Here is an 18,554-nt window from a genome sequence, read left to right as displayed (position 1 = left end):
AATTATAAAGGGAAACCAGGCTCGAGCGCGATATAACGAGAAAACGGTCGATTTTAACCCACACGCGAAGAAGCCACTTTAAGTAAACACTATTTCCCTCACAAATTGGATAAATTCGTCTCGAGTTGATTCGTATCACTCAAAAATTTAAGTTTGAGATAAAGTAATGCATCTTGAGTTGCAACCAACATTCCGTTAATATTTAATAAGAAAACGAGGCCTTTTCAAGTAGCTCAAGTGATCGCAAGTGATCTCAAGTGATCTCAAGTGCTGTTCGGTACGTCAAAATGTTTCAGGTTATTTATTATTTAAAATGGTGAATATTTTACGAAAATGTTACAGAATGTGATGGATCTTTGTTTTGGGGTGAAATAAAAAAGTTTATTTTAAAGCAATTTTATTAAGTCTCTAAAAGTAACTGGAATACTCTCCGAGTGCCATGTCGATCAAAGAAAAGGTGCATCCTGGAAACATGTCGGTGCACTCCTTCGCGGAGTCTTTCCCCATTCGATAAGCCCAGTGGTAGATGCGATGATCCTCGGGTTCAGAATTCAGCAGATGCTGTTGGGGAAATCTGCAACGTGAGGATTAAATTCCAACTATGCGAGTAGAACTCCCGTTGAAATTTGGGGAGAGAACAACCACGAAACTCGAACGTTTTTAGCCAGCTATTTTAAGCGCGTAGTTAATCACGGAATTCTCCGAGAACTTATAGCACTGATAAATTATAAGAGATACGCCCCGGCCGTGTTTGCAGCGAGATTGGCTCATAACTCTCACAGACGTATCCGGCAAATTGATATCGAGACTTAAAGAATTTTTATTAACTTATTCCCCCCTTTTTTGAACCCACTTCTTCTTATTCCCTTATCTAAACTCAAAGGGTCTCTTTTAAAGTAGCTTCGATTTATTACAATATTACAAAAGGGGAAATTTTTGTACCTGAAAACGATCCTCAAGAGTTCTTCCACAATGGTGTTACCTCGGGGCATAAGCTTTCTAGTAGTCTCGCACAATGCTTTCAAGATACAAGAACGACCATCGAAACCCATGCTAAAAAAGGCTACGAGTTAAATATGACACCTCTACAGAAATCTTCTTTTCCTTACGAGTTCATAATAACCTCCATTTTTTGATACAAATCTCTTCGATGTCTTCTTTGCAAAACGGGTTTTGGTTTAAAAAATTGTTTAATCGATGAGGTGTCATTCGGTAACTCATAGGAAATACCCCAGTTGAGACCTTCGGTGAAGATTTGCTCTGGTAAAATCGTTTGCGCAGTCATGCATATGGCCACCTGAAAGCCAAACGAACTTTGCCAACTCAAACATCGACCCCGTAAGGTCGAAATTAATTCAAGTCGGGATTATTAAAGTTCGGGATACTGGATAAATTTGCTCGTACGCGGCTTTCTGGCGTTTGTAGATAAGGGCCAAAACGCGAAAGGAAATCTATTAAGGGATATTAAATAACTCACCGACAGGGTGGATCCTTCAGGGAACACTACGTATCTTTTACGACGAGACAAGACGTCGTCCTTATTTCTAGACCTTTCCTGTAGGCCTAAGGTCATAAAAATCCCCATCGATAAAACTATAAATATTATCCTCTCCATGTGAAACGGGCGATGTGTAATATTTGGATTTAAAAAAAAATATAACCGAGTTTAAACACCTCTCAAGCTTTACACCAAGGTGTAAATTGATAACTCACTTAGTAAGAATTTAACGTTTAACGGATTCTAAAATTAGTGTTACGTTTAACTGTTTCTTTTATTAATTAATTTGAATAATACTTAAAAAAGAAAAGTACGGTAAAAGTAATAATTACCGCGGTTTTACCTTAGTCGACCCAGAACGGAAGTTGCAAACTTTCCGAAACAATCCGGCACCAATTCATTTATAACCCGTTGCCTTTAATTCCCCAGTTTAATTACTTTGCCGGCCGTGTTCGGGACAAGTTCTTCTCCCGAGCGCAGAACTAATCAATTAACAATTATTTTGTGCTCCCGTACAGTGTTTCTAGAACCACGGTTGGTTTAGGAACATTTCCAACTATGTACGTCTCCCAAAGTCTATTAAAAGTTTCTAATTTGTTAACTCATTTACATAGAGTTACTCTTCCCATACAAGTTATAATAAAGAGCTGAATACAAAACATATTCTACATTGTACCTAAATCTTATTCAACAAAGCAATTTATTTTATTTTAAAGTGTATAACCCCAAAAACTGAGTCACTCAAAATCAAAAAAAAAAGTGAATGAGTTTCCATCAAAACCAGAGCATAATGTGTGATAAATGGTACGTAACGGCTGCATAACCTACTAGCATAATACATCTCGAGCGCGTACAGGAAATCGATCGTTGAAAACGTGCGAAAAGTATGGGTTTTCGTTGTATGTACGAGATGTTAAGAAGCTAAAATAGAAAATTTCATAAATTATGTCTTTGAAATTATTCATTTCTTCTTAATAAACTACGCTTTTTTTCATCGGAACACGTCGCATTGAAAACTTGCTGCGTTTCGATCCTTTTTTTTCTCCCCGGCAAATTCTCCAACCCCCCTATACAACCCCTTTACTTCAATAGAATATCGCCCGTCTACGGAAGTAACCGACATCCGGTGCCTGAGGACGGTCTCATTTGAATGAAAGTTGAAACCGAGCATTTCGAATCAAATGTGCTGAATGTGCTAACGATCGATATATGTCATTATACGCAAATTTTGTTATTGGCATTTAAAATAATTGTTTAGGTAAGCAAAACCCGGACTTTTGAAATAGCCTATTTACATGTATTGATATGATTAACTTCAATATTTACCTGAATTGACGTCCAAACCATAATTTGATGTGTTATTAAAATTAAATTTTATCCCGAAAATGTATAAAAATGCGATGGAAACACAAACTTTCCATGTTTATAAAGCAAACCGCGTCCTTCCGGGTCACCAATATATTTATGCAGGCGCTCCACTATGACGTTGATAACGTGGGGTACTACGAGGGATGGAAAGGATGAGATATTTTAAGTTAGAGGAAGTGAGACGAGTGAACGTGTCTCCGCTAGTCGATAAACCAATGAGACAGAAAGTCGGCGCCCGCCTGATTATAAAATATCGCCTTCGCTGAGAGATAAACGGGACGTACAGCTTCATCTTCAGCTTCCTTTTCGTTCACATCGTATACATTGCAATTTACAGTAGATATTTTTTAGTGAAATTACAAAAAAATTGTGACTATTATTTTATATTAACTCGACGTATTTCCGATATTAATCATTATCAGCAAGCGTCATTTAAAAAAAAAGTTTATGATCATCTTGGAGGAGTAACAAATATGGTGCAACATTTTTTATGGGAACTATACAAAGAATAACTTTGCTGGTAGTCTTAGTTAATGTATGCAGAAGATTATAAACAGTTGTCAGAAGATTAGATACTGCTAAGAAAATTACTAATAGATAATAGAAGCCTGCTTTCTGCTTGCAGAAGAGTTTTGCAAACAGCTGATTAGATGTTACTTAATCCGCAAATCCGGCTTGCAGAAGAATAAGTATTATTAGAACATGACTGTATACTGCTAGGAAAACTAGCACCTGCCAATATAAAACTACTTCCTCTTTGCAGAAGACTATCTATTGCTTAGAGGCGAATAGATGTTGCTTTAGGGTTGGGTTGACTTTGATTAGATATTGGTTGAAGATAATTTAACACTTCTGACATACTTCTGCATTAAAATATTTCAAATTTCTCATTTACACTTCAATACTCACATTATTACCGAACGTTTTATCCCATAGTAAATATAACACGTGGTGCAATTTATGCCGTATTAAAGAATAATGGATGCCGATAAAAATGAAATTTATTATCTAAGTTGTAAATATGAATGTTGCTTCGTTTGCAGAATCGATTTTTTCTCCTCGTCGATGAAAAATTGTTTAGAAGGGGAGAATATCGTGGAATCGACTAAAACAGATTTGTGGCGCGTTGGGGGTAAATGAGATTTTAACCGATTTTTTTTATTCGTATCATATCTCCATTTCAATCCATCATTTTGTAAATTTGGTTTTAAATAAATTCTCGGTTGCAATTATAGTATTATTGTGTTTGGATCTTGTTAACCGATAAACTTGATTTAATCGAGATGATATCGTTAGGATAAAAAGGAAAACGATTGGATAGAGAACGGTAACGAGCTTTTCTCAAGATTTATTTCGATAGGATCTTTCGGTAACTAATTTCGTTACACGAAATGAGATTCTTGGTTAGATTAGCGATCCTCTGACCTATTCAATTTGGAATTTTAGAAGGTCTTTTTTTCGTCGATAACAACTAGTTTAAATAATAACGGATATTTTTTAATTAAGCGCAAATTAATATATAAGAATTAGGCAAATTAAACAATGCAAATCGGGAGCGGGAAAAATATAAAATTTTTCCTTCGCTGAGTTAACAGTTCTGGTAATTAACACCGCATCATCGCTGGACTAGAATCCTGTACCAACAACAATCATTTTTAGTTGAGTTGTAAATATGAAGAACGTTTCAGTGTTGATGTTGTTAGTTTTAAACGGATTTTCTTTGGGATTAAATCAAACAGACACGGTTTTATCGAGAAAAAGAAGGTATCTCTTATTTCCAGAGGGAAGTTCTTTGCAATTAGGTTTGTACTTTAACGGTTATTCTCTTTATAATTTTATTATGATTAATTTTTTTGGCAGTTTACGATTTTACTGTTCCAATTTCTTATTCAAAAACAATATTCGTCTTTGCAACAACAGCCGCTTTGGCTTGGATGTTACCATCGACGATTGAAGAGTTTAAGAACGGGTTTTTTAGTAAAAAGTTTTATAAAGTACCAAGTAATCGAATTGATACCCAAAAAACGAAATTTACCCCATTAAAATCTACTTATAACACCGAATTTTGGCATAATGAGCCGTACGAGAAATACTCAATGGGGTTGAATCGACCAAAAGTTCCAAATTTTATGGGATTTAAACCAAATTTTAATTTTAACAATGGCTATTATAACAATTTTTTAAAAAATTCGCCGTCTTATCAACAAAGTTTAAGAAGAAAATATTACGTTTTAAATAATAACCCAAAAATTAATCGAGTTTATAACAATAAAAGTTATAATCGCCCCATTACGACTTATATTAACCCCGTTTATGGACATCATCATAGAAGAACAAGAAGAGATTTGTTTAAAAAACTCGAAAAGTTTTTAAACGCGTATGTATTTAATTAATTTTTGAGCTAATTGAGATTGTATGAAATAATTTTAGACAAAAAAAGGATGGAAAATCTTGTGTTTTAAAAGCAATTTGTGAAATTAACGATGAAGTTGCTAACAGAAAAGGAACGTTTACAGAAGAAATTTTAAAAGCAGTTTTTAGGTAAATATTAGTTTTTAATTAAAAGAATTCTTGGTTATTTGATTTTAATTATTGCAGGTTTGGACCAAGTCATAACGAAGAAAACGATATTTACGATAAAGCAACAAAAAATCCAATGAGTTGTTCGGAATTATATCCCTGCGATTTCTCAATATGGGAAGTAATTTGATTTAGATTAATATAGAATGCAAAAAATAAATCCGCAAAAAACGTTGACTTTTTAATTTAATTTCTAACATAATTTTAGATAACACAATTTTAATGATAATTTACAGGATAAGTTTTAGAGGGAAAATGTAATTAAATAACTTGTAAAGCCACGCGATATAAAGTTGGGTTGTGCAATAATAATAAATAATCAGAGTCCATTTCGATCAATTTCCGGTTTCGCATTTGCGAACAGTTTTAGGGTAAATGTTAAACGAAACGCGTTACCGGCGAGAGTCATAAATTTTATATTATGATTTATACAGTTTAACGTTCCCATATCAAAATGAAAATATATGCACATACCTATATCGGACGGAATTAGATTTACTTAATCCAAGTTAATCTCGACATTTTTCAATCGAACAAAAATTTTCCTCGCAAAATTGAATTAAAAAGAAAATTACAAAAAAAAAGAGAAAAATAAATCCAAATCCATTTCGCTTGATGGATACTATCGTATATTTCCAGTTTTAATCAATACGTACACCAATTTTCACTTGACTCTAACTCTCGTAACGCATCAATTCCCAACTCCAATACAAACCTAACGAATCGAGACGAGGATCTCGATTAAATTGCAAATTGAATGATTGATTAGAGAATATTCAGGAATTTGGAATGAAACATTTTATTTTTTACATTTCAATTTTTATTAATCGTATGTACAAGTTGGATACATTTTTCGGCAATCTTCTTCGTGTAACGTAGCATGATCGTATTCGTCTATATCTTCATCTACATGACTAGGTTTATTCCTAAAAAAATACAAATGTTTATATGTTACAATAAATTCTTCAAAATTATTTTCTCCTAAATTTTTATATCAAACACATAACTTTTTATATATCATTATAAAGAAGACAATTTAAGCTTTAATTTAAGATATAAATCATTTTATAATTCCTATATTTAAAGGAAATATGTTTTTTTGAATTCAATTTAATTTTTCAACCCAACTTTTCTTTACAACTATTTCTTCAAAAATTATTTTCTCCAAAATTGTTATATCAAACATATAACTTTTTATACATCATTTTAAAGAAGACAATTTAAGCTTTAATTTAAGATATAAATCATTTTATAACTCCTACATTTAAAGGAAATATGGTTTTTTGAATTGAATTTAATTCTCCAACCCAACTTGTCTTTACAACTATTTCTTCAAATCTTATTTTCTCCTAAATTTTTATATCAAACATATAATTTCTTATATATCATTTTAAAGAAGACAATTTAAGCTTTAATTTAATATATAAATCATTTTATAATTCCTACATTTAAAGGAAATATGTTTTTTTGAATTCAATTTAATTTTTCAACCCAACTTTTCTTTACAACTATTTCTTCAAAAATTATTTTCTCCAAAATTTTTATATCAAACATATAACTTTTTATACATCATTTTAAAGAAGACAATTTAAACTTTAATTTAAGATATAAATCATTTTATAACTCCTACATTTAAAGGAAATATGGTTTTTTGAATTGAATTTAATTCTCCAACCCAACTTGTCTTTACAACTATTTCTTCAAATCTTATTTTCTCCTAAATTTTTATATCAAACATATAATTTCTTATATATCATTTTAAAGAAGATAATTTAAACTTTAATTTAAGATATAAATCATTTTATAACTCCTACATTTAAAGGAAATATGGTTTTTTGAATTGAATTTAATTCTCCTACCCAACTTGTCTTTACAACTATTTCTTCAGAAATTATTTTCTCCAAAATTTTTATATCAAACATATAACTTTTTATACATCATTTTAAAGAAGACAATTTAAGCTTTAATTTAAGATATAAATCATTTTATAACTCCTACATTTAAAGGAAACATGGTTTTTTGAATTGAATTTAATTCTCCTACCCAACTTGTCTTTACAACTATTTCTTCAGAAATTATTTTCTCAAAAATTTTTATATCAAACATATAACTTTTTATACATCATTTTAAAGAAGACAATTTAAGCTTTAATTTAAGATATAAATCATTTTATAACTCCTACATTTAAAGGAAATATGGTTTTTTGAATTGAATTTAATTCTCCTACCCAACTTGTCTTTACAACTATTTCTTCAGAAATTATTTTCTCCAAAATTTTTATATCAAACATATAACTTTTTATACATCATTTTAAAGAAGACAATTTAAGCTTTAATTTAAGATATAAATCATTTTATAACTCCTACATTTAAAGGAAACATGGTTTTTTGAATTGAATTTAATTCTCCTACCCAACTTGTCTTTACAACTATTTCTTCAGAAATTATTTTCTCAAAAATTTTTATATCAAACATATAACTTTTTATACATCATTTTAAAGAAGACAATTTAAGCTTTAATTTAAGATATAAATCATTTTATAACTCCTACATTTAAAGGAAATATGGTTTTTGAATTGAATTTAATTCTCCAACCCAACTTGTCTTTACAACTATTTCTTCAAATCTTATTTTCTCCTAAATTTTTATATCAAACATATAACTTTTTATATATCATTATAAAGAAGATAATTTAAACTTTAATTTAAGATATAAATCATTTTATAACTCCTACATTTAAAGGAAATATGGTTTTTTTGAATTGAATTTAATTCTCCAACCCAACTTTTCTTTAGAACTATTTCTTCAAAAATTATTTTCTCCTAAATTTTTATATCCAACATAACTTTTTATACATCATTTTAAAGAAGACAATTTAAGCTTTAATTTAATATATAAATCATGTTGTAGTCCCTACAATTAAAGGAGATATGATTTTTTGAACACAACCCAATTTCTTTGACAAATTCTTCAAAAAATTCTTTCTCCAAATTTTATCATCAAACATACAGTTTCTTATAAATTATATTACAGAAGACATTTTCAGCTTTAATTTAAGGTATAAATTATTTTATGATTCCTACAATGAAAGAAGATATGATTGTTTAAATTATTATGGTATATATAATAACAAGGAGACCTTTTTTTTCAAGTAGTTACTTTGATTTTCGAGATTATATTTTTATTACCTGAATATGGTTTTTATGATCTCCTGTATGAAAGAGCCTTTTCCCTCGGGATATCTATTGACTTCGCACAGTGCCCTTAACAGACATGCTTTGCCATCTTTCTTTTGCCTGGAAATAATTACGTTATGGTTACGCGACAGTAAACTTTTATTACTTCGACCGGAGACCGTTTTATGGCCACGATACGAAAATCACTTTAGGTATCACAGAAGGGTTCTTCAGATTTTTCACTAAGTGATTCAAAAAACAACTTTTTTTTAAGGAGAGCGAATACATTTAAAATAAATAAAATTAAATCTAAATTAAATAAAAAACTTACGCTGTAAGAAAGTGTTCTATTTTGGGATATAATCCTCTTCTACTAATCCTATGTAATCTGGTATATAAAGGATGGTTATAATAATTGGTTTCATCGTATAAATATGGTTTCTTTTGATATTTGATTTTTTGATACGGTTTTCGCCACTCTTTAGCATACCAAGGTGGGTTATAAGTTGTATTTGTGTAAAAGGTGTTGTAATTCCATGGGATGAAGTTTTGTTGCGTTAAAGGTGTGTTTGGAATTAAAGGTAAAATTGGATTCTTTTGATATGTAATTAATTGATTTTGTTTTGTAAATTTATCTATTCGCTTTTCTCCTTCTTTCTTTAACTTCTTTAATAAACCGAAATGTTCTGGTTTACTTGGTAATTGCCAAGCTAAAGCAGCTGAAATTGCTAATACCCAAATATTTGGTTGACCAACTATCGGCCATACATATTCACAAACTAAAAAATTCTTTATACAATATAAGGCGAAGAAAAAAAATTACTACTTACCTAATTGTAATGAACTTCCTTCGGGAAATACTAAATATCTTTTCCTTCTTGATAAAATCGTATCGGATCCGTTACGATTTTCCGAGATAATATCTTCTGTACTCGACATTGTTAATAAATACAACTGGATTAAACATAAAAATAATCTTTTGTACAACATTCTGGTTAAATCTGTTGTTTGCCTGCGATGAACTGTAGGTTTATTGGTGGATACCTCACGCTAATTGTAATAACAGTAACACACCAGAGTGAGAAACCAGCACGTACTAAGCTCAACGGTAAATTAAACGTCTTCATATTTGGATAGGCTCACGTAACGAGATTTTAAGAGTCCTCGACATTTTAATTTTTTCACGAGCGTGTTTTAATTAACTAAAATTAAAAGGTGATTTGTTAAAACTAGTTCGGTTTAGATAAATGCAGAATTTATACAGTTGAGTTTATATAAAAATCCACTTAGCATTTAAGTATTATTGTATAACCCAAAAGTCGTTTTAAGTTTAATTAAAAAATAATTAAATTAATGTATGTTACACTTAACTTAATTGAAAATGTAACGGTATTAATAAAAAACGTGACCTAGTGGAGTTTTAACTGTAACAATTTTTAGTTTGCTCTTCTAGTTATACCTTAGATAATTAAATCTACACAACGTGTTAGAATTACAAGTGGATGTCGCTTTAAATTAGGTCACGCTATGTCTATATCTTCTAACTTAACCATGCCTATGTTGATCATGTAATAAAAGATAAAAAAGTTGTGTAACATTTTATTATTTTCTTTATAATAATACTTTAAGATTCGTTTATTCCTAAGGACCCATTACGGTCGCGTTAAAACGTGACCCATTTAAATATTGAGCGGGAAACTTTCCGTAAACCGCGGAATTCGCGCTTTGTTCTCAAAACTCGCCGTTGAAGAGGTCCCGGTTAAGGGCACAAGTGGCCACCGAGCGGTTGGGAAAAAACTCGAGGGCCCCATAAATCTCGATTCCGCAAATCTCATTAGAGGAATATCGACGGGTCCTCTCAAGCCCTCCCTTTCAAAAGAAACTTTTCCAGAGTAGACAAACTACGATTCTACGACATGTTAAAGTTCGTCTTGAAAAGTTCACGCCGATGAAGTGGCCTCAATCCTTCATCATATTGTTTTTTGTTATCAGTGTCTGTCTTTTTTTGATTGGGCCGAGTTGTAACTACTTCAAATTAGTTTTTCTTCTAAATTTATAGAACAAACATATTGCTTTTTATATATCATTTTAAAGAGGAGATTTTCAGCTTTAATTTAACATATAAATCTTTTTATAATTCCTACAAATAAGGAAGATAAGGGTTTTTTGAAATTAAGTTAGTTCGTCAACTCAACTTCTTTTGCAATGATTTTTTTTTCTCCAAATTTTATACATCAAACATACAATTTCTTATACACCATTTTAAAGAAGACATTTTAAGCTTTAAATTAAGATATAAATCTTTTTATAAATCGTACTATTAAAGCAGATAAGATTTTTTGAGCTTAATTTAATTCTATAACCCAACTTTTCTTTACAATTATATTTTTTCATAAATTTATGTATCAAACATATAACTTCTTATACATCATTTTAAAGAGGAGATTTTAAGCTTTAATTTAATATATAAATCTTTTTGTAATTCCTACAAATAAGGAAGGTAAGGTTTTTTTGAAATTAAGTTAGTTCGTCAACTCAACTTCTTTTGCAATGATTTTTTTTTCTCCAAATTTTATATATCAAACATACAATTTCTTATACACCATTTTAAAGAAGATATTTTAAGCTTTAAATTAAGATATAAATCTTTTTATAAATCGTACTATTAAAGCAGATAAGATTTTTTGAGCTTAATTTAATTCTATAACCCAACTTTTCTTTACAATTATATTTTTTCATAAATTTGTGTATCAAACATATAACTTCTTATACATCATTTTAAAGAGGAGATTTTAAGCTTTAATTTAATATATAAATCTTTTTGTAATTCCTACAAATAAGGAAGGTAAGGTTTCTTTGAAATTAAGTTAGTTCGTCAACTCAACTTCTTTTGCAATGATTTTTTTTTTCTCCAAATTTTATATATCAAACATACAATTTCTTATACACCATTTTAAAGAAGACATTTTAAGCTTTAAATTAAGATATAAATCTTTTTATAAATCGTACTATTAAAGCAGATAAGATTTTTTGAGCTTAATTTAATTCTATAACCCAACTTTTCTTTACAATTATATTTTTTCATAAATTTATGTATCAAACATATAACTTCTTATATATCATTTTAAAGAGGAGATTTTAAGCTTTAATTTAATATATAAATCTTTGTATAATTCCTACAAATAAGGAAGATAAGATTTTTTTGAAATTAAGTTAGTTCGTACTCAACTTCTTTTGCAATGATTTCTTCAAATATTTTTTTCTCCAAATTTTATATATCAAACATACAATTTCTTATACACCAGTTTAAAGAAGACATTTTAAGCTTTAAATTAAGATATAAATCTTTTTATAAATCGTACTATTAAAGCAGATAAGATTTTTTGAGCTTAATTTAATTCTATAACCCAACTTTTCTTTACAATTATATTTTTTCATAAATTTATGTATCAAACATATAACTTCTTATACATCATTTTAAAGAGGAGATTTTAAGCTTTAATTTAATATATAAATCTTTTTGTAATTCCTACAAATAAGGAAGATAAGGTTTTTTGAAATTAAGTTAGTTCGTCAACTCAACTTCTTTTGCAATGATTTCTTCAAAAATGTTTTTCTCCAAATTTTATATATCAAACACACAATTTCTTATACACCAGTTTAAAGAAGACATTTTAAGCTTTCAATTAAGATATAAATCTTTTTATAATTCCTACAAATAAGGAAGATAAGGTTTTTTGAAATTAAGTTAGTTCGTCAACTCAATATCTTTTGCTATGATTTCTTCAAAAATTTTTTTCTCCAAATTTTATATATCAAACATACAATTTCTTATACACCAGTTTAAAGAAGACATTTTAAGCTTTAAATTAAGATATAAATCTTTGTATAATTCCTACAAATAAGGAAGATAAGGTTTTTTTGAAATTAAGTTAGTTCGTCAACTCAACTTCTTTTGCAATGATTTCTTCAAAAATTTTTTTCTCCAAATTTTATATATCAAACATACAATTTCTTTTACACCATTTTAAAGAAGACATTTTAAGCTTTAAATTAAGATATAAATCTTTTTATAAATCGTACTATTAAAGCAGATAAGATTTTTTGAGCTTAATTTAATTCTATAACCCAACTTTTCTTTACAATTATATTTTTTCATAAATTTATGTATCAAACATATAACTTCTTATACATCATTTTAAAGAGGAGATTTTAAGCTTTAATTTAATATATAAATCTTTTTGTAATTCCTACAAATAAGGAAGATAAGGTTTTTTGAAATTAAGTTAGTTCGTCAACTCAACTTCTTTTGCAATGATTTCTTCAAAAATGTTTTTCTCCAAATTTTATATATCAAACATACAATTTCTTATACACCATTTTAAAGAAGACATTTTAAGCTTTAAATTAAGATATAAATCTTTTTATAAATCGTACTATTAAAGCAGATAAGATTTTTTGAGCTTAATTTAATTCTATAACCCAACTTTTCTTTACAATTATATTTTTTCATAAATTTATGTATCAAACATATAACTTCTTATGCATCATTTTAAAGAGGAGATTTTAAGCTTTAATTTAATATATAAATCTTTGTATAATTCCTACAAATAAGGAAGATAAGGTTTTTTGAAATTAAGTTAGTTCGTCAACTCAACTTCTTTTGCAATGATTTTTTTTTCTCCAAATTTTATATATCAAACATACAATTTCTTATAAACCATTTTAAAGAAGACATTTTAAGCTTTAAATTAAGATATAAATCTTTTTATAAATCGTACTATTAAAGCAGATAAGATTTTTTGAGCTTAATTTAATTCTATAACCCAACTTTTCTTTACAATTATATTTTTTCATAAATTTATGTATCAAACATATAACTTCTTATACATCATTTTAAAGAGAAGATTTTAACCTTTAATTTAACACATAAATCATTTTATAAATCCTACAATTAAAGCAGATATGATTTTTTGAATTTTTTTCCAAGTTTTCTTTACAAATGTTTCTTCAAAAATTATTTTCTCATAAATTAATATATCAAATATATAACTTCTTATGCATCATTTTAAAGAAGAGATTTTAAGCTGTACTTTAACATATAAATCTTTTTCTTATTCCTACAATTAAGGCAAGTATGATTTTTTGAATTTTACCAAAAATTAACGCCGATGAAGTGTCTTGAATCCTTCATCGTTTATTTTTATTATCAAACTGTCCGATTTTTTGTCATTCCTCCGATTGGGTCGAGTTGGAATTGCTTCAAATTAGTTGAAACTGGTTAAAAATGTTTGGCGCGTTTCCCGGAGGAATACCGAAACAAGCTGGTGGCTAAAAACAAGGGGATGAAATAACTGACGCAAAAAAGAGGGTTTTCGCGTGTGTTTGAACCCTCAGTTTGACAGTTTGAATAATTCCTACGGTGTTATAGCGTGTAGAATTATTTTTCAACCTACAAAATCCCCATGGTTAATCCTTACATTTTTCATTACTAAATAAATGGAACAAAGAAAAAATGGATTTTTTAGTGGTTTTAACGAACGGTTTTAGTTATAATAAAATAAGCAAACAATTCTTAGTATACTCATTAACAGCACTAAGAAATTCCTACTACATCATTAAAACAATTAGCCGCTTACCACGTTTTGAACGGTTGTTCTGTGAGGAAACGTTTCGTTACAACAATGAGGTACACATTGTTGAATTTAATTCTTTTATTATGTGGGTTGATTGTGGTTGATTGTGGAAATGGAAAAACATTGAAGGTGAAAAGGGCGTTGGTTTATCCGGGGAAAGTAACAAAACTTCAGGTAAATCATTAAAAAGTGTTTTAAAACCTTTTCGTTTGTTATAACTTGAGTAGAAGATACGGAAGTTTTCGAGTGGTTGGAAATACGTTCTAGTTAAATGGTACTCATGGTAGATTGACGATAGGGAATCGAGAGGATCAGAACGTTCCCCTTTCCCCATTGTTGCCAATCAGTTCTGCGAATAAACCCTAGTACAAGATCGAGTTTATTTGCACGGGCAATCTCGCGTTTCTCTCGACATCGAATCCTCTTTTGCTCGTGTCGCTTTCCAAAGAGATATATCGACCGGTTCGTGTCGCATTTTTATTGAAATCGCGGACGGGTTGTGGATGTAGTACACTCCATAACGCCACCACTGTTTTGCATGGACCCCGAAGTTTCCTCCTCCTCTCTTTCCTCCTCTTCGGGGTGTATAAAACGGCCTACATAGTGGCAGCACATGTTTGCGACACCGTACGGTATTAAAATCAGAATTTATGGCACGTAAATTACATCGGTTTGTTTCGATGAAACTAAAAGCAAAACAACGTTTTATAGGAATAGAAGGAAATTTAAATTTCTACTTTCTTTTAGTATATTTTAGGTGTTGGTTTGCCGATCGATTTAGACGACTACGCTATAGCCATCGGCCACATCCTTAAAGCTTCTTTTTTACTGCCAACTAACGCTACGGATTACACGAATCCCGGGGTGATTTACACTCGAAGAAAGAAGCGATCAATGATGTTACGATGGGATGTCTACGACATTTTATCAGAAATTGCCGAATTGTAAGTAATAAAAAAATTTTATTAATTATTTTAAGTATTTTTTTAAGGAAGGGAATTGGTGGAAGGTCGTGCGTGTTAAGAACGATTTGTGAACTCGCCGACACACCCCTAAACACGAAACAAAGTCTGATGGGCGAACTTTTGCACACCCTGTTCACGTAATAGAGCTTTTGTTACGATTTACGACGCAAGGTTTATTGTCTCGTTGGGTTTCTTTTCTTTTTTAGGCCCTCGACCACAAAGGAGGACATTAATCATCACGCGGATAATGAGTATTTAGCAGCCCATCGTATTGGACGAGAAGCAGAGGGCACGTGCCATCGTTTCTTTGGAGATTGCAGCTTTAATTTCGCAGATTTATTTTCAAAAATTTATTAAGATATAAATATAAAATAAACTTATTATATTAAATAAAGGTTTATGGAAATACAAAAAAAAAACATCAAAGAGATTTTTCAACCCCATTTTTTAAAATTCCCCTTTCAATTAATTAAGCCTTAACAAAGGGTGCTGGAAAGCCCGACGTCTCCTGTCACCCCAAATGGACGTTTAATTAAAAAAATAACCCTTAATTCTCCCCGTAACTAGATCGGAGGTTGGTTACTATCCCAAACTATCCCTCCCAGTTTGACAAAATCCGCGAACGATTTGACCCAATTCTGTCTACGTAAATTGAATCTCCAAACGACGAGGTTGGAAGGTTCCACTCGAACGGGTCGCTCGCATAAAATTAAGGGATTTCGAGGTAAGCCGTGGGGTACCTAACCGCAAATACACGGCGGTACCCCCTTTTTATTTTCGCAATGGGGATAAAACCCGGCTCACGGTTCTTTCTTTTAAGTTGGAGGGAAAAAAGGGTCGTTTTTCTATTCACCCAGCCCAATTTCAAATCCCAGAAATAAACCTGGACGTTCCCGAGCATAATTCGCTTTATTCCTTGGCAATTTATTACATAAATCCTTTCGCTAGTCTCGTAAACCGCGCCACCAAGCTTCCGGAACACTCGGGAAAGAGGATCGCGCAGTTTTCAGTTTCTTTTCCCAATTTCTCCGCTGCCCAATATTCGTGGTCACTATGGGATATAGGAATTTCTTCAGTTGATGATGGACTAAATATATCAAATAAATAAAATTATGTATGTATATAAATTTTTAAATGACTTACGTAAGGAGTAAATGGAGAATTTCCGATAATAACCCATTTCTTGTTTCTAAAGGAGTTGATGAAATTTCGCAAATTGATCGTAATAAACAAGCTCGACCGTTACCTAATCCAGAACTAGAAAAAGAAAATATGAATCGAAAATGATGGGCTTAGTATATTTCATAATCTTTGACAGGGTAGGTTGTAGAGCCTCGCCCGCAAGTGACCTCGGGTAGTATCTTAATAACATTTTAAATTATTGTACCTCGGTTAAAAGGATAAACTTTAGTAAGGAAGTAGATCTTTAAGGGAGTACATTCCAAAGCCTCGACCGCAAGCAACCTCAGCTGCTCTTTCTACGATATTGTAGAACCTCGGCTGCAAGCGATTTCAGTTATTACTCCTTTAACCGTGTAGATTCTAAAGCCGCGGCCACAAGCGACCTCGAGTATTATCTTTTTAATAAAGTAGGTTGTAGAGCCTCGGTCGCAAATGACCTCGGCTACTATCTCTATAACATTGTAGATTATATTATATTGATTAATATTTTATTTACAATGTTTTAAAATGTGTACCTCTCTGAAAAATATTCTAAAGCTGAATATAAATCCCATCTTGTCGGGGTTCTTTTCTTTCTAGATACATCATTATAAGCTAAAGGGTTTGTGAATTGACTAGCATTAGTTGGAAGAAGATAATAACTTCTAAAAACGACACCCCACGTGACACTGTGATGAGGAACATCGACGGGGAGACCAATACCAATTACCATCTAAAAGAAATTGAAAAATAAAACTCTAATTTTATCATTTTTTTATACATACTTGAACCCAATTAATTCCATCTTCCCAAACTAACCATCTCTTTCGTCTTTGAAGAACGTCTTTCGAATCTAAATCTTCTCCATAGGTTGTTATAAAACTTTTAATTATTATAATTAATAAAATTAAAATTGGAGATGATTTCATCTTTTTATAAATATCTAATATGGAGATACGTATCTTTTGAATATAAGAAACGAACTGCTTTTGAATACTCGAAGAATTCGCTCTAATTTTTTGAGTAAACACTGAAACGTTGCGTGTTGCGTCACTTACCAATAAGAAATAAAAAGGATGGGTAAATATACAAAAGCGTATTTATTTAACGTAGCGGTTTTCGATATATACAGGTTTATTTACTTGGTAAATAATAAAAGAGGTTTACTATTATACTTCACTTGTTGGAATCATGTGTTCGAACGGATATGGGCACTTTTCTTTGTATTTTTCACAGTTGGATGTTAATGATCTTAAAAATGAAGCGTCAGTTCCCGTTGATCTACAAGTAATTTATTATTATTAATTATTAACTTTTTATATGTATTTAAAAATTTAATTTACTCTGCTATTAAAATTCCTATTTCGCAAAATATTCCACATTGATCTGATGATCTTATTCTTGCTGTTATTTCGCAAAGATATTTCAACATGCATGCAAATCCTTGTTTACCCCATCTAAAAAGATTTACTTAATAAATTTATTATTGTTTATTTAAAATAAATTACGTTGTTGGAACATTTTCAATTTCGTTATGAATATCTCTTTTAAAAAATCTATGTCTTTTAGGTAAAGAATCAGGTAACTCAAAATTGATACGGAATCCCCAACCATGTGCAATAAAGGTATTCCATTTAATAACGTTATCTTTACCGTTTATTCTTGACTAAAAAAAATGTTTAAATTAATTTAATTTAAAATATAAAAATCAAAATATTTTGTACTTACAAAAAATCTCATACTTTTATTAAAAACCAATTTCCTTTTCACTCTACTATGATTTTTTTCTTCACAGAAGCCGGAATTGATTATAATTAATAATAAAACAATTACACTAAATTTAAATAAACTAATCATCTTTGGCTTGTACTTTTACTTTAATTCTTTTTATTTGCACGGATTGATTTTTATAATCTTCTCTATTACGTTATACGCAAATATCGTGACTTGCTCTTTGCTTCTTCGCACGACGTTAAGTCCATAACCGTAACTGTTTATTCCTGCAATTAATATCCAGTGGATCCGTGCAAGAGGTGCCTGAACTGTTCTTATGAGATGATGTGCCGTTCGGTGAATATGGTGATAACTAGATCGATAATTTCCTGCTTAAACATTCAACAGTAATGTTTGCACAAAAAGGTCGACTAAGATAGGATTAATTGCGTGAATTG

General features: G+C 30.3%; 6 protein-coding genes across 6 annotated transcripts; 2 read left to right on the top strand and 4 right to left on the bottom strand.

The window, feature by feature from the left end:
* Nucleotides 1-394: 394 nt before the first annotated feature.
* On the bottom strand, nucleotides 395-1,678 carry LOC111413657 (uncharacterized). Its single transcript, XM_071199421.1, has 4 exons — nucleotides 1,478-1,678; nucleotides 1,110-1,297; nucleotides 943-1,053; nucleotides 395-574 (listed from the first exon to the last, which is right to left on the bottom strand). Exons 1-4 carry the CDS (start codon nucleotides 1,613-1,615, stop codon nucleotides 409-411), a joined length of 603 nt encoding a protein of 200 aa, XP_071055522.1. The 5' UTR covers nucleotides 1,616-1,678; the 3' UTR covers nucleotides 395-408.
* A 2,420-nt stretch (nucleotides 1,679-4,098) lies between these two features.
* LOC139431539 (uncharacterized) lies at nucleotides 4,099-5,606 on the top strand. Its single transcript, XM_071199420.1, has 4 exons — nucleotides 4,099-4,668; nucleotides 4,727-5,243; nucleotides 5,297-5,407; nucleotides 5,465-5,606. Exons 1-4 carry the CDS (start codon nucleotides 4,539-4,541, stop codon nucleotides 5,574-5,576), a joined length of 870 nt encoding a protein of 289 aa, XP_071055521.1. The 5' UTR covers nucleotides 4,099-4,538; the 3' UTR covers nucleotides 5,577-5,606.
* A 644-nt stretch (nucleotides 5,607-6,250) lies between these two features.
* On the bottom strand, nucleotides 6,251-9,746 carry LOC111413682 (uncharacterized). The gene is made up of 4 exons (XM_023044724.2): nucleotides 9,452-9,746; nucleotides 8,953-9,400; nucleotides 8,634-8,741; nucleotides 6,251-6,372 (listed from the first exon to the last, which is right to left on the bottom strand). The coding sequence occupies exons 1-4, from the start codon at nucleotides 9,609-9,611 to the stop codon at nucleotides 6,270-6,272; spliced, it is 819 nt and encodes a 272-aa protein (XP_022900492.1). The 5' UTR covers nucleotides 9,612-9,746; the 3' UTR covers nucleotides 6,251-6,269.
* A 4,112-nt stretch (nucleotides 9,747-13,858) lies between these two features.
* LOC111413658 (uncharacterized) lies at nucleotides 13,859-15,636 on the top strand. The gene is made up of 4 exons (XM_023044692.2): nucleotides 13,859-14,431; nucleotides 15,005-15,201; nucleotides 15,249-15,359; nucleotides 15,429-15,636. Exons 1-4 carry the CDS (start codon nucleotides 14,306-14,308, stop codon nucleotides 15,577-15,579), a joined length of 585 nt encoding a protein of 194 aa, XP_022900460.2. The 5' UTR covers nucleotides 13,859-14,305; the 3' UTR covers nucleotides 15,580-15,636.
* LOC111413653 (uncharacterized) lies at nucleotides 15,602-17,394 on the bottom strand. The gene is made up of 4 exons (XM_023044688.2): nucleotides 17,169-17,394; nucleotides 16,920-17,116; nucleotides 16,366-16,479; nucleotides 15,602-16,309 (listed from the first exon to the last, which is right to left on the bottom strand). The coding sequence occupies exons 1-4, from the start codon at nucleotides 17,310-17,312 to the stop codon at nucleotides 16,150-16,152; spliced, it is 615 nt and encodes a 204-aa protein (XP_022900456.2). The 5' UTR covers nucleotides 17,313-17,394; the 3' UTR covers nucleotides 15,602-16,149.
* A 70-nt stretch (nucleotides 17,395-17,464) lies between these two features.
* Nucleotides 17,465-18,420, bottom strand: LOC139431577 (uncharacterized). The gene is made up of 4 exons (XM_071199492.1): nucleotides 18,112-18,420; nucleotides 17,892-18,049; nucleotides 17,727-17,840; nucleotides 17,465-17,664 (listed from the first exon to the last, which is right to left on the bottom strand). Exons 1-4 carry the CDS (start codon nucleotides 18,238-18,240, stop codon nucleotides 17,553-17,555), a joined length of 513 nt encoding a protein of 170 aa, XP_071055593.1. The 5' UTR covers nucleotides 18,241-18,420; the 3' UTR covers nucleotides 17,465-17,552.
* Nucleotides 18,421-18,554: the final 134 nt, after the last annotated feature.

This window comes from Onthophagus taurus, chromosome 10, assembly GCF_036711975.1.
Source record: "Onthophagus taurus isolate NC chromosome 10, IU_Otau_3.0, whole genome shotgun sequence".
NCBI lineage: Eukaryota > Metazoa > Arthropoda > Insecta > Coleoptera > Scarabaeidae > Onthophagus > Onthophagus taurus.
This window is presented reverse-complemented; position numbering and strand designations above follow the sequence as displayed.

Bases quoted from the DNA above. Each gene is read 5' to 3' on its own strand.
- LOC111413653 (XM_023044688.2), bottom strand. From the start codon at position 17,312: ATGAAATCATCTCCAATTTTAATTTTATTAATTATAATAATTAAAAGT. The intron at 16,480-16,919 runs GTACACATTTTA...TTCTTTTTCTAG, and splicing joins TTAGAATATTTTTCAGAGAG to TTCTGGATTAGGTAACGGTC. The intron at 16,310-16,365 runs GTAAGTCATTTA...TGATATATTTAG, and splicing joins ATTCTCCATTTACTCCTTAC to TCCATCATCAACTGAAGAAA.
- LOC139431577 (XM_071199492.1), bottom strand. From the start codon at position 18,240: ATGATTAGTTTATTTAAATTTAGTGTAATTGTTTTATTATTAATTATA. The intron at 18,050-18,111 runs GTAAGTACAAAA...CATTTTTTTTAG, and splicing joins ATAAAAGTATGAGATTTTTT to TCAAGAATAAACGGTAAAGA. The intron at 17,841-17,891 runs GTAATTTATTTT...AAATCTTTTTAG, and splicing joins ATTGAAAATGTTCCAACAAC to ATGGGGTAAACAAGGATTTG.
- LOC111413657 (XM_071199421.1), bottom strand. From the start codon at position 1,615: ATGGAGAGGATAATATTTATAGTTTTATCGATGGGGATTTTTATGACC. The intron at 1,298-1,477 runs GTGAGTTATTTA...TTTGGCTTTCAG, and splicing joins CTGAAGGATCCACCCTGTCG to GTGGCCATATGCATGACTGC. The intron at 575-942 runs GTACAAAAATTT...CTCACGTTGCAG, and splicing joins CTCTTGAGGATCGTTTTCAG to ATTTCCCCAACAGCATCTGC.
- LOC111413682 (XM_023044724.2), bottom strand. From the start codon at position 9,611: ATGTTGTACAAAAGATTATTTTTATGTTTAATCCAGTTGTATTTATTA. The intron at 8,742-8,952 runs GTAAGTTTTTTA...AATTATTTCCAG, and splicing joins ATAGAACACTTTCTTACAGC to GCAAAAGAAAGATGGCAAAG. The intron at 6,373-8,633 runs GTAATAAAAATA...GTATTTTTTTAG, and splicing joins ATCATAAAAACCATATTCAG to GAATAAACCTAGTCATGTAG.
- LOC139431539 (XM_071199420.1), top strand. From the start codon at position 4,539: ATGAAGAACGTTTCAGTGTTGATGTTGTTAGTTTTAAACGGATTTTCT. The intron at 4,669-4,726 runs GTTTGTACTTTA...TTTTTTTGGCAG, and splicing joins GGGAAGTTCTTTGCAATTAG to TTTACGATTTTACTGTTCCA. The intron at 5,244-5,296 runs GTATGTATTTAA...AAATAATTTTAG, and splicing joins CTCGAAAAGTTTTTAAACGC to ACAAAAAAAGGATGGAAAAT.
- LOC111413658 (XM_023044692.2), top strand. From the start codon at position 14,306: ATGAGGTACACATTGTTGAATTTAATTCTTTTATTATGTGGGTTGATT. The intron at 15,202-15,248 runs GTAAGTAATAAA...TATTTTTTTAAG, and splicing joins TTATCAGAAATTGCCGAATT to GAAGGGAATTGGTGGAAGGT. The intron at 15,360-15,428 runs GTAATAGAGCTT...TTTCTTTTTTAG, and splicing joins CTTTTGCACACCCTGTTCAC to GCCCTCGACCACAAAGGAGG.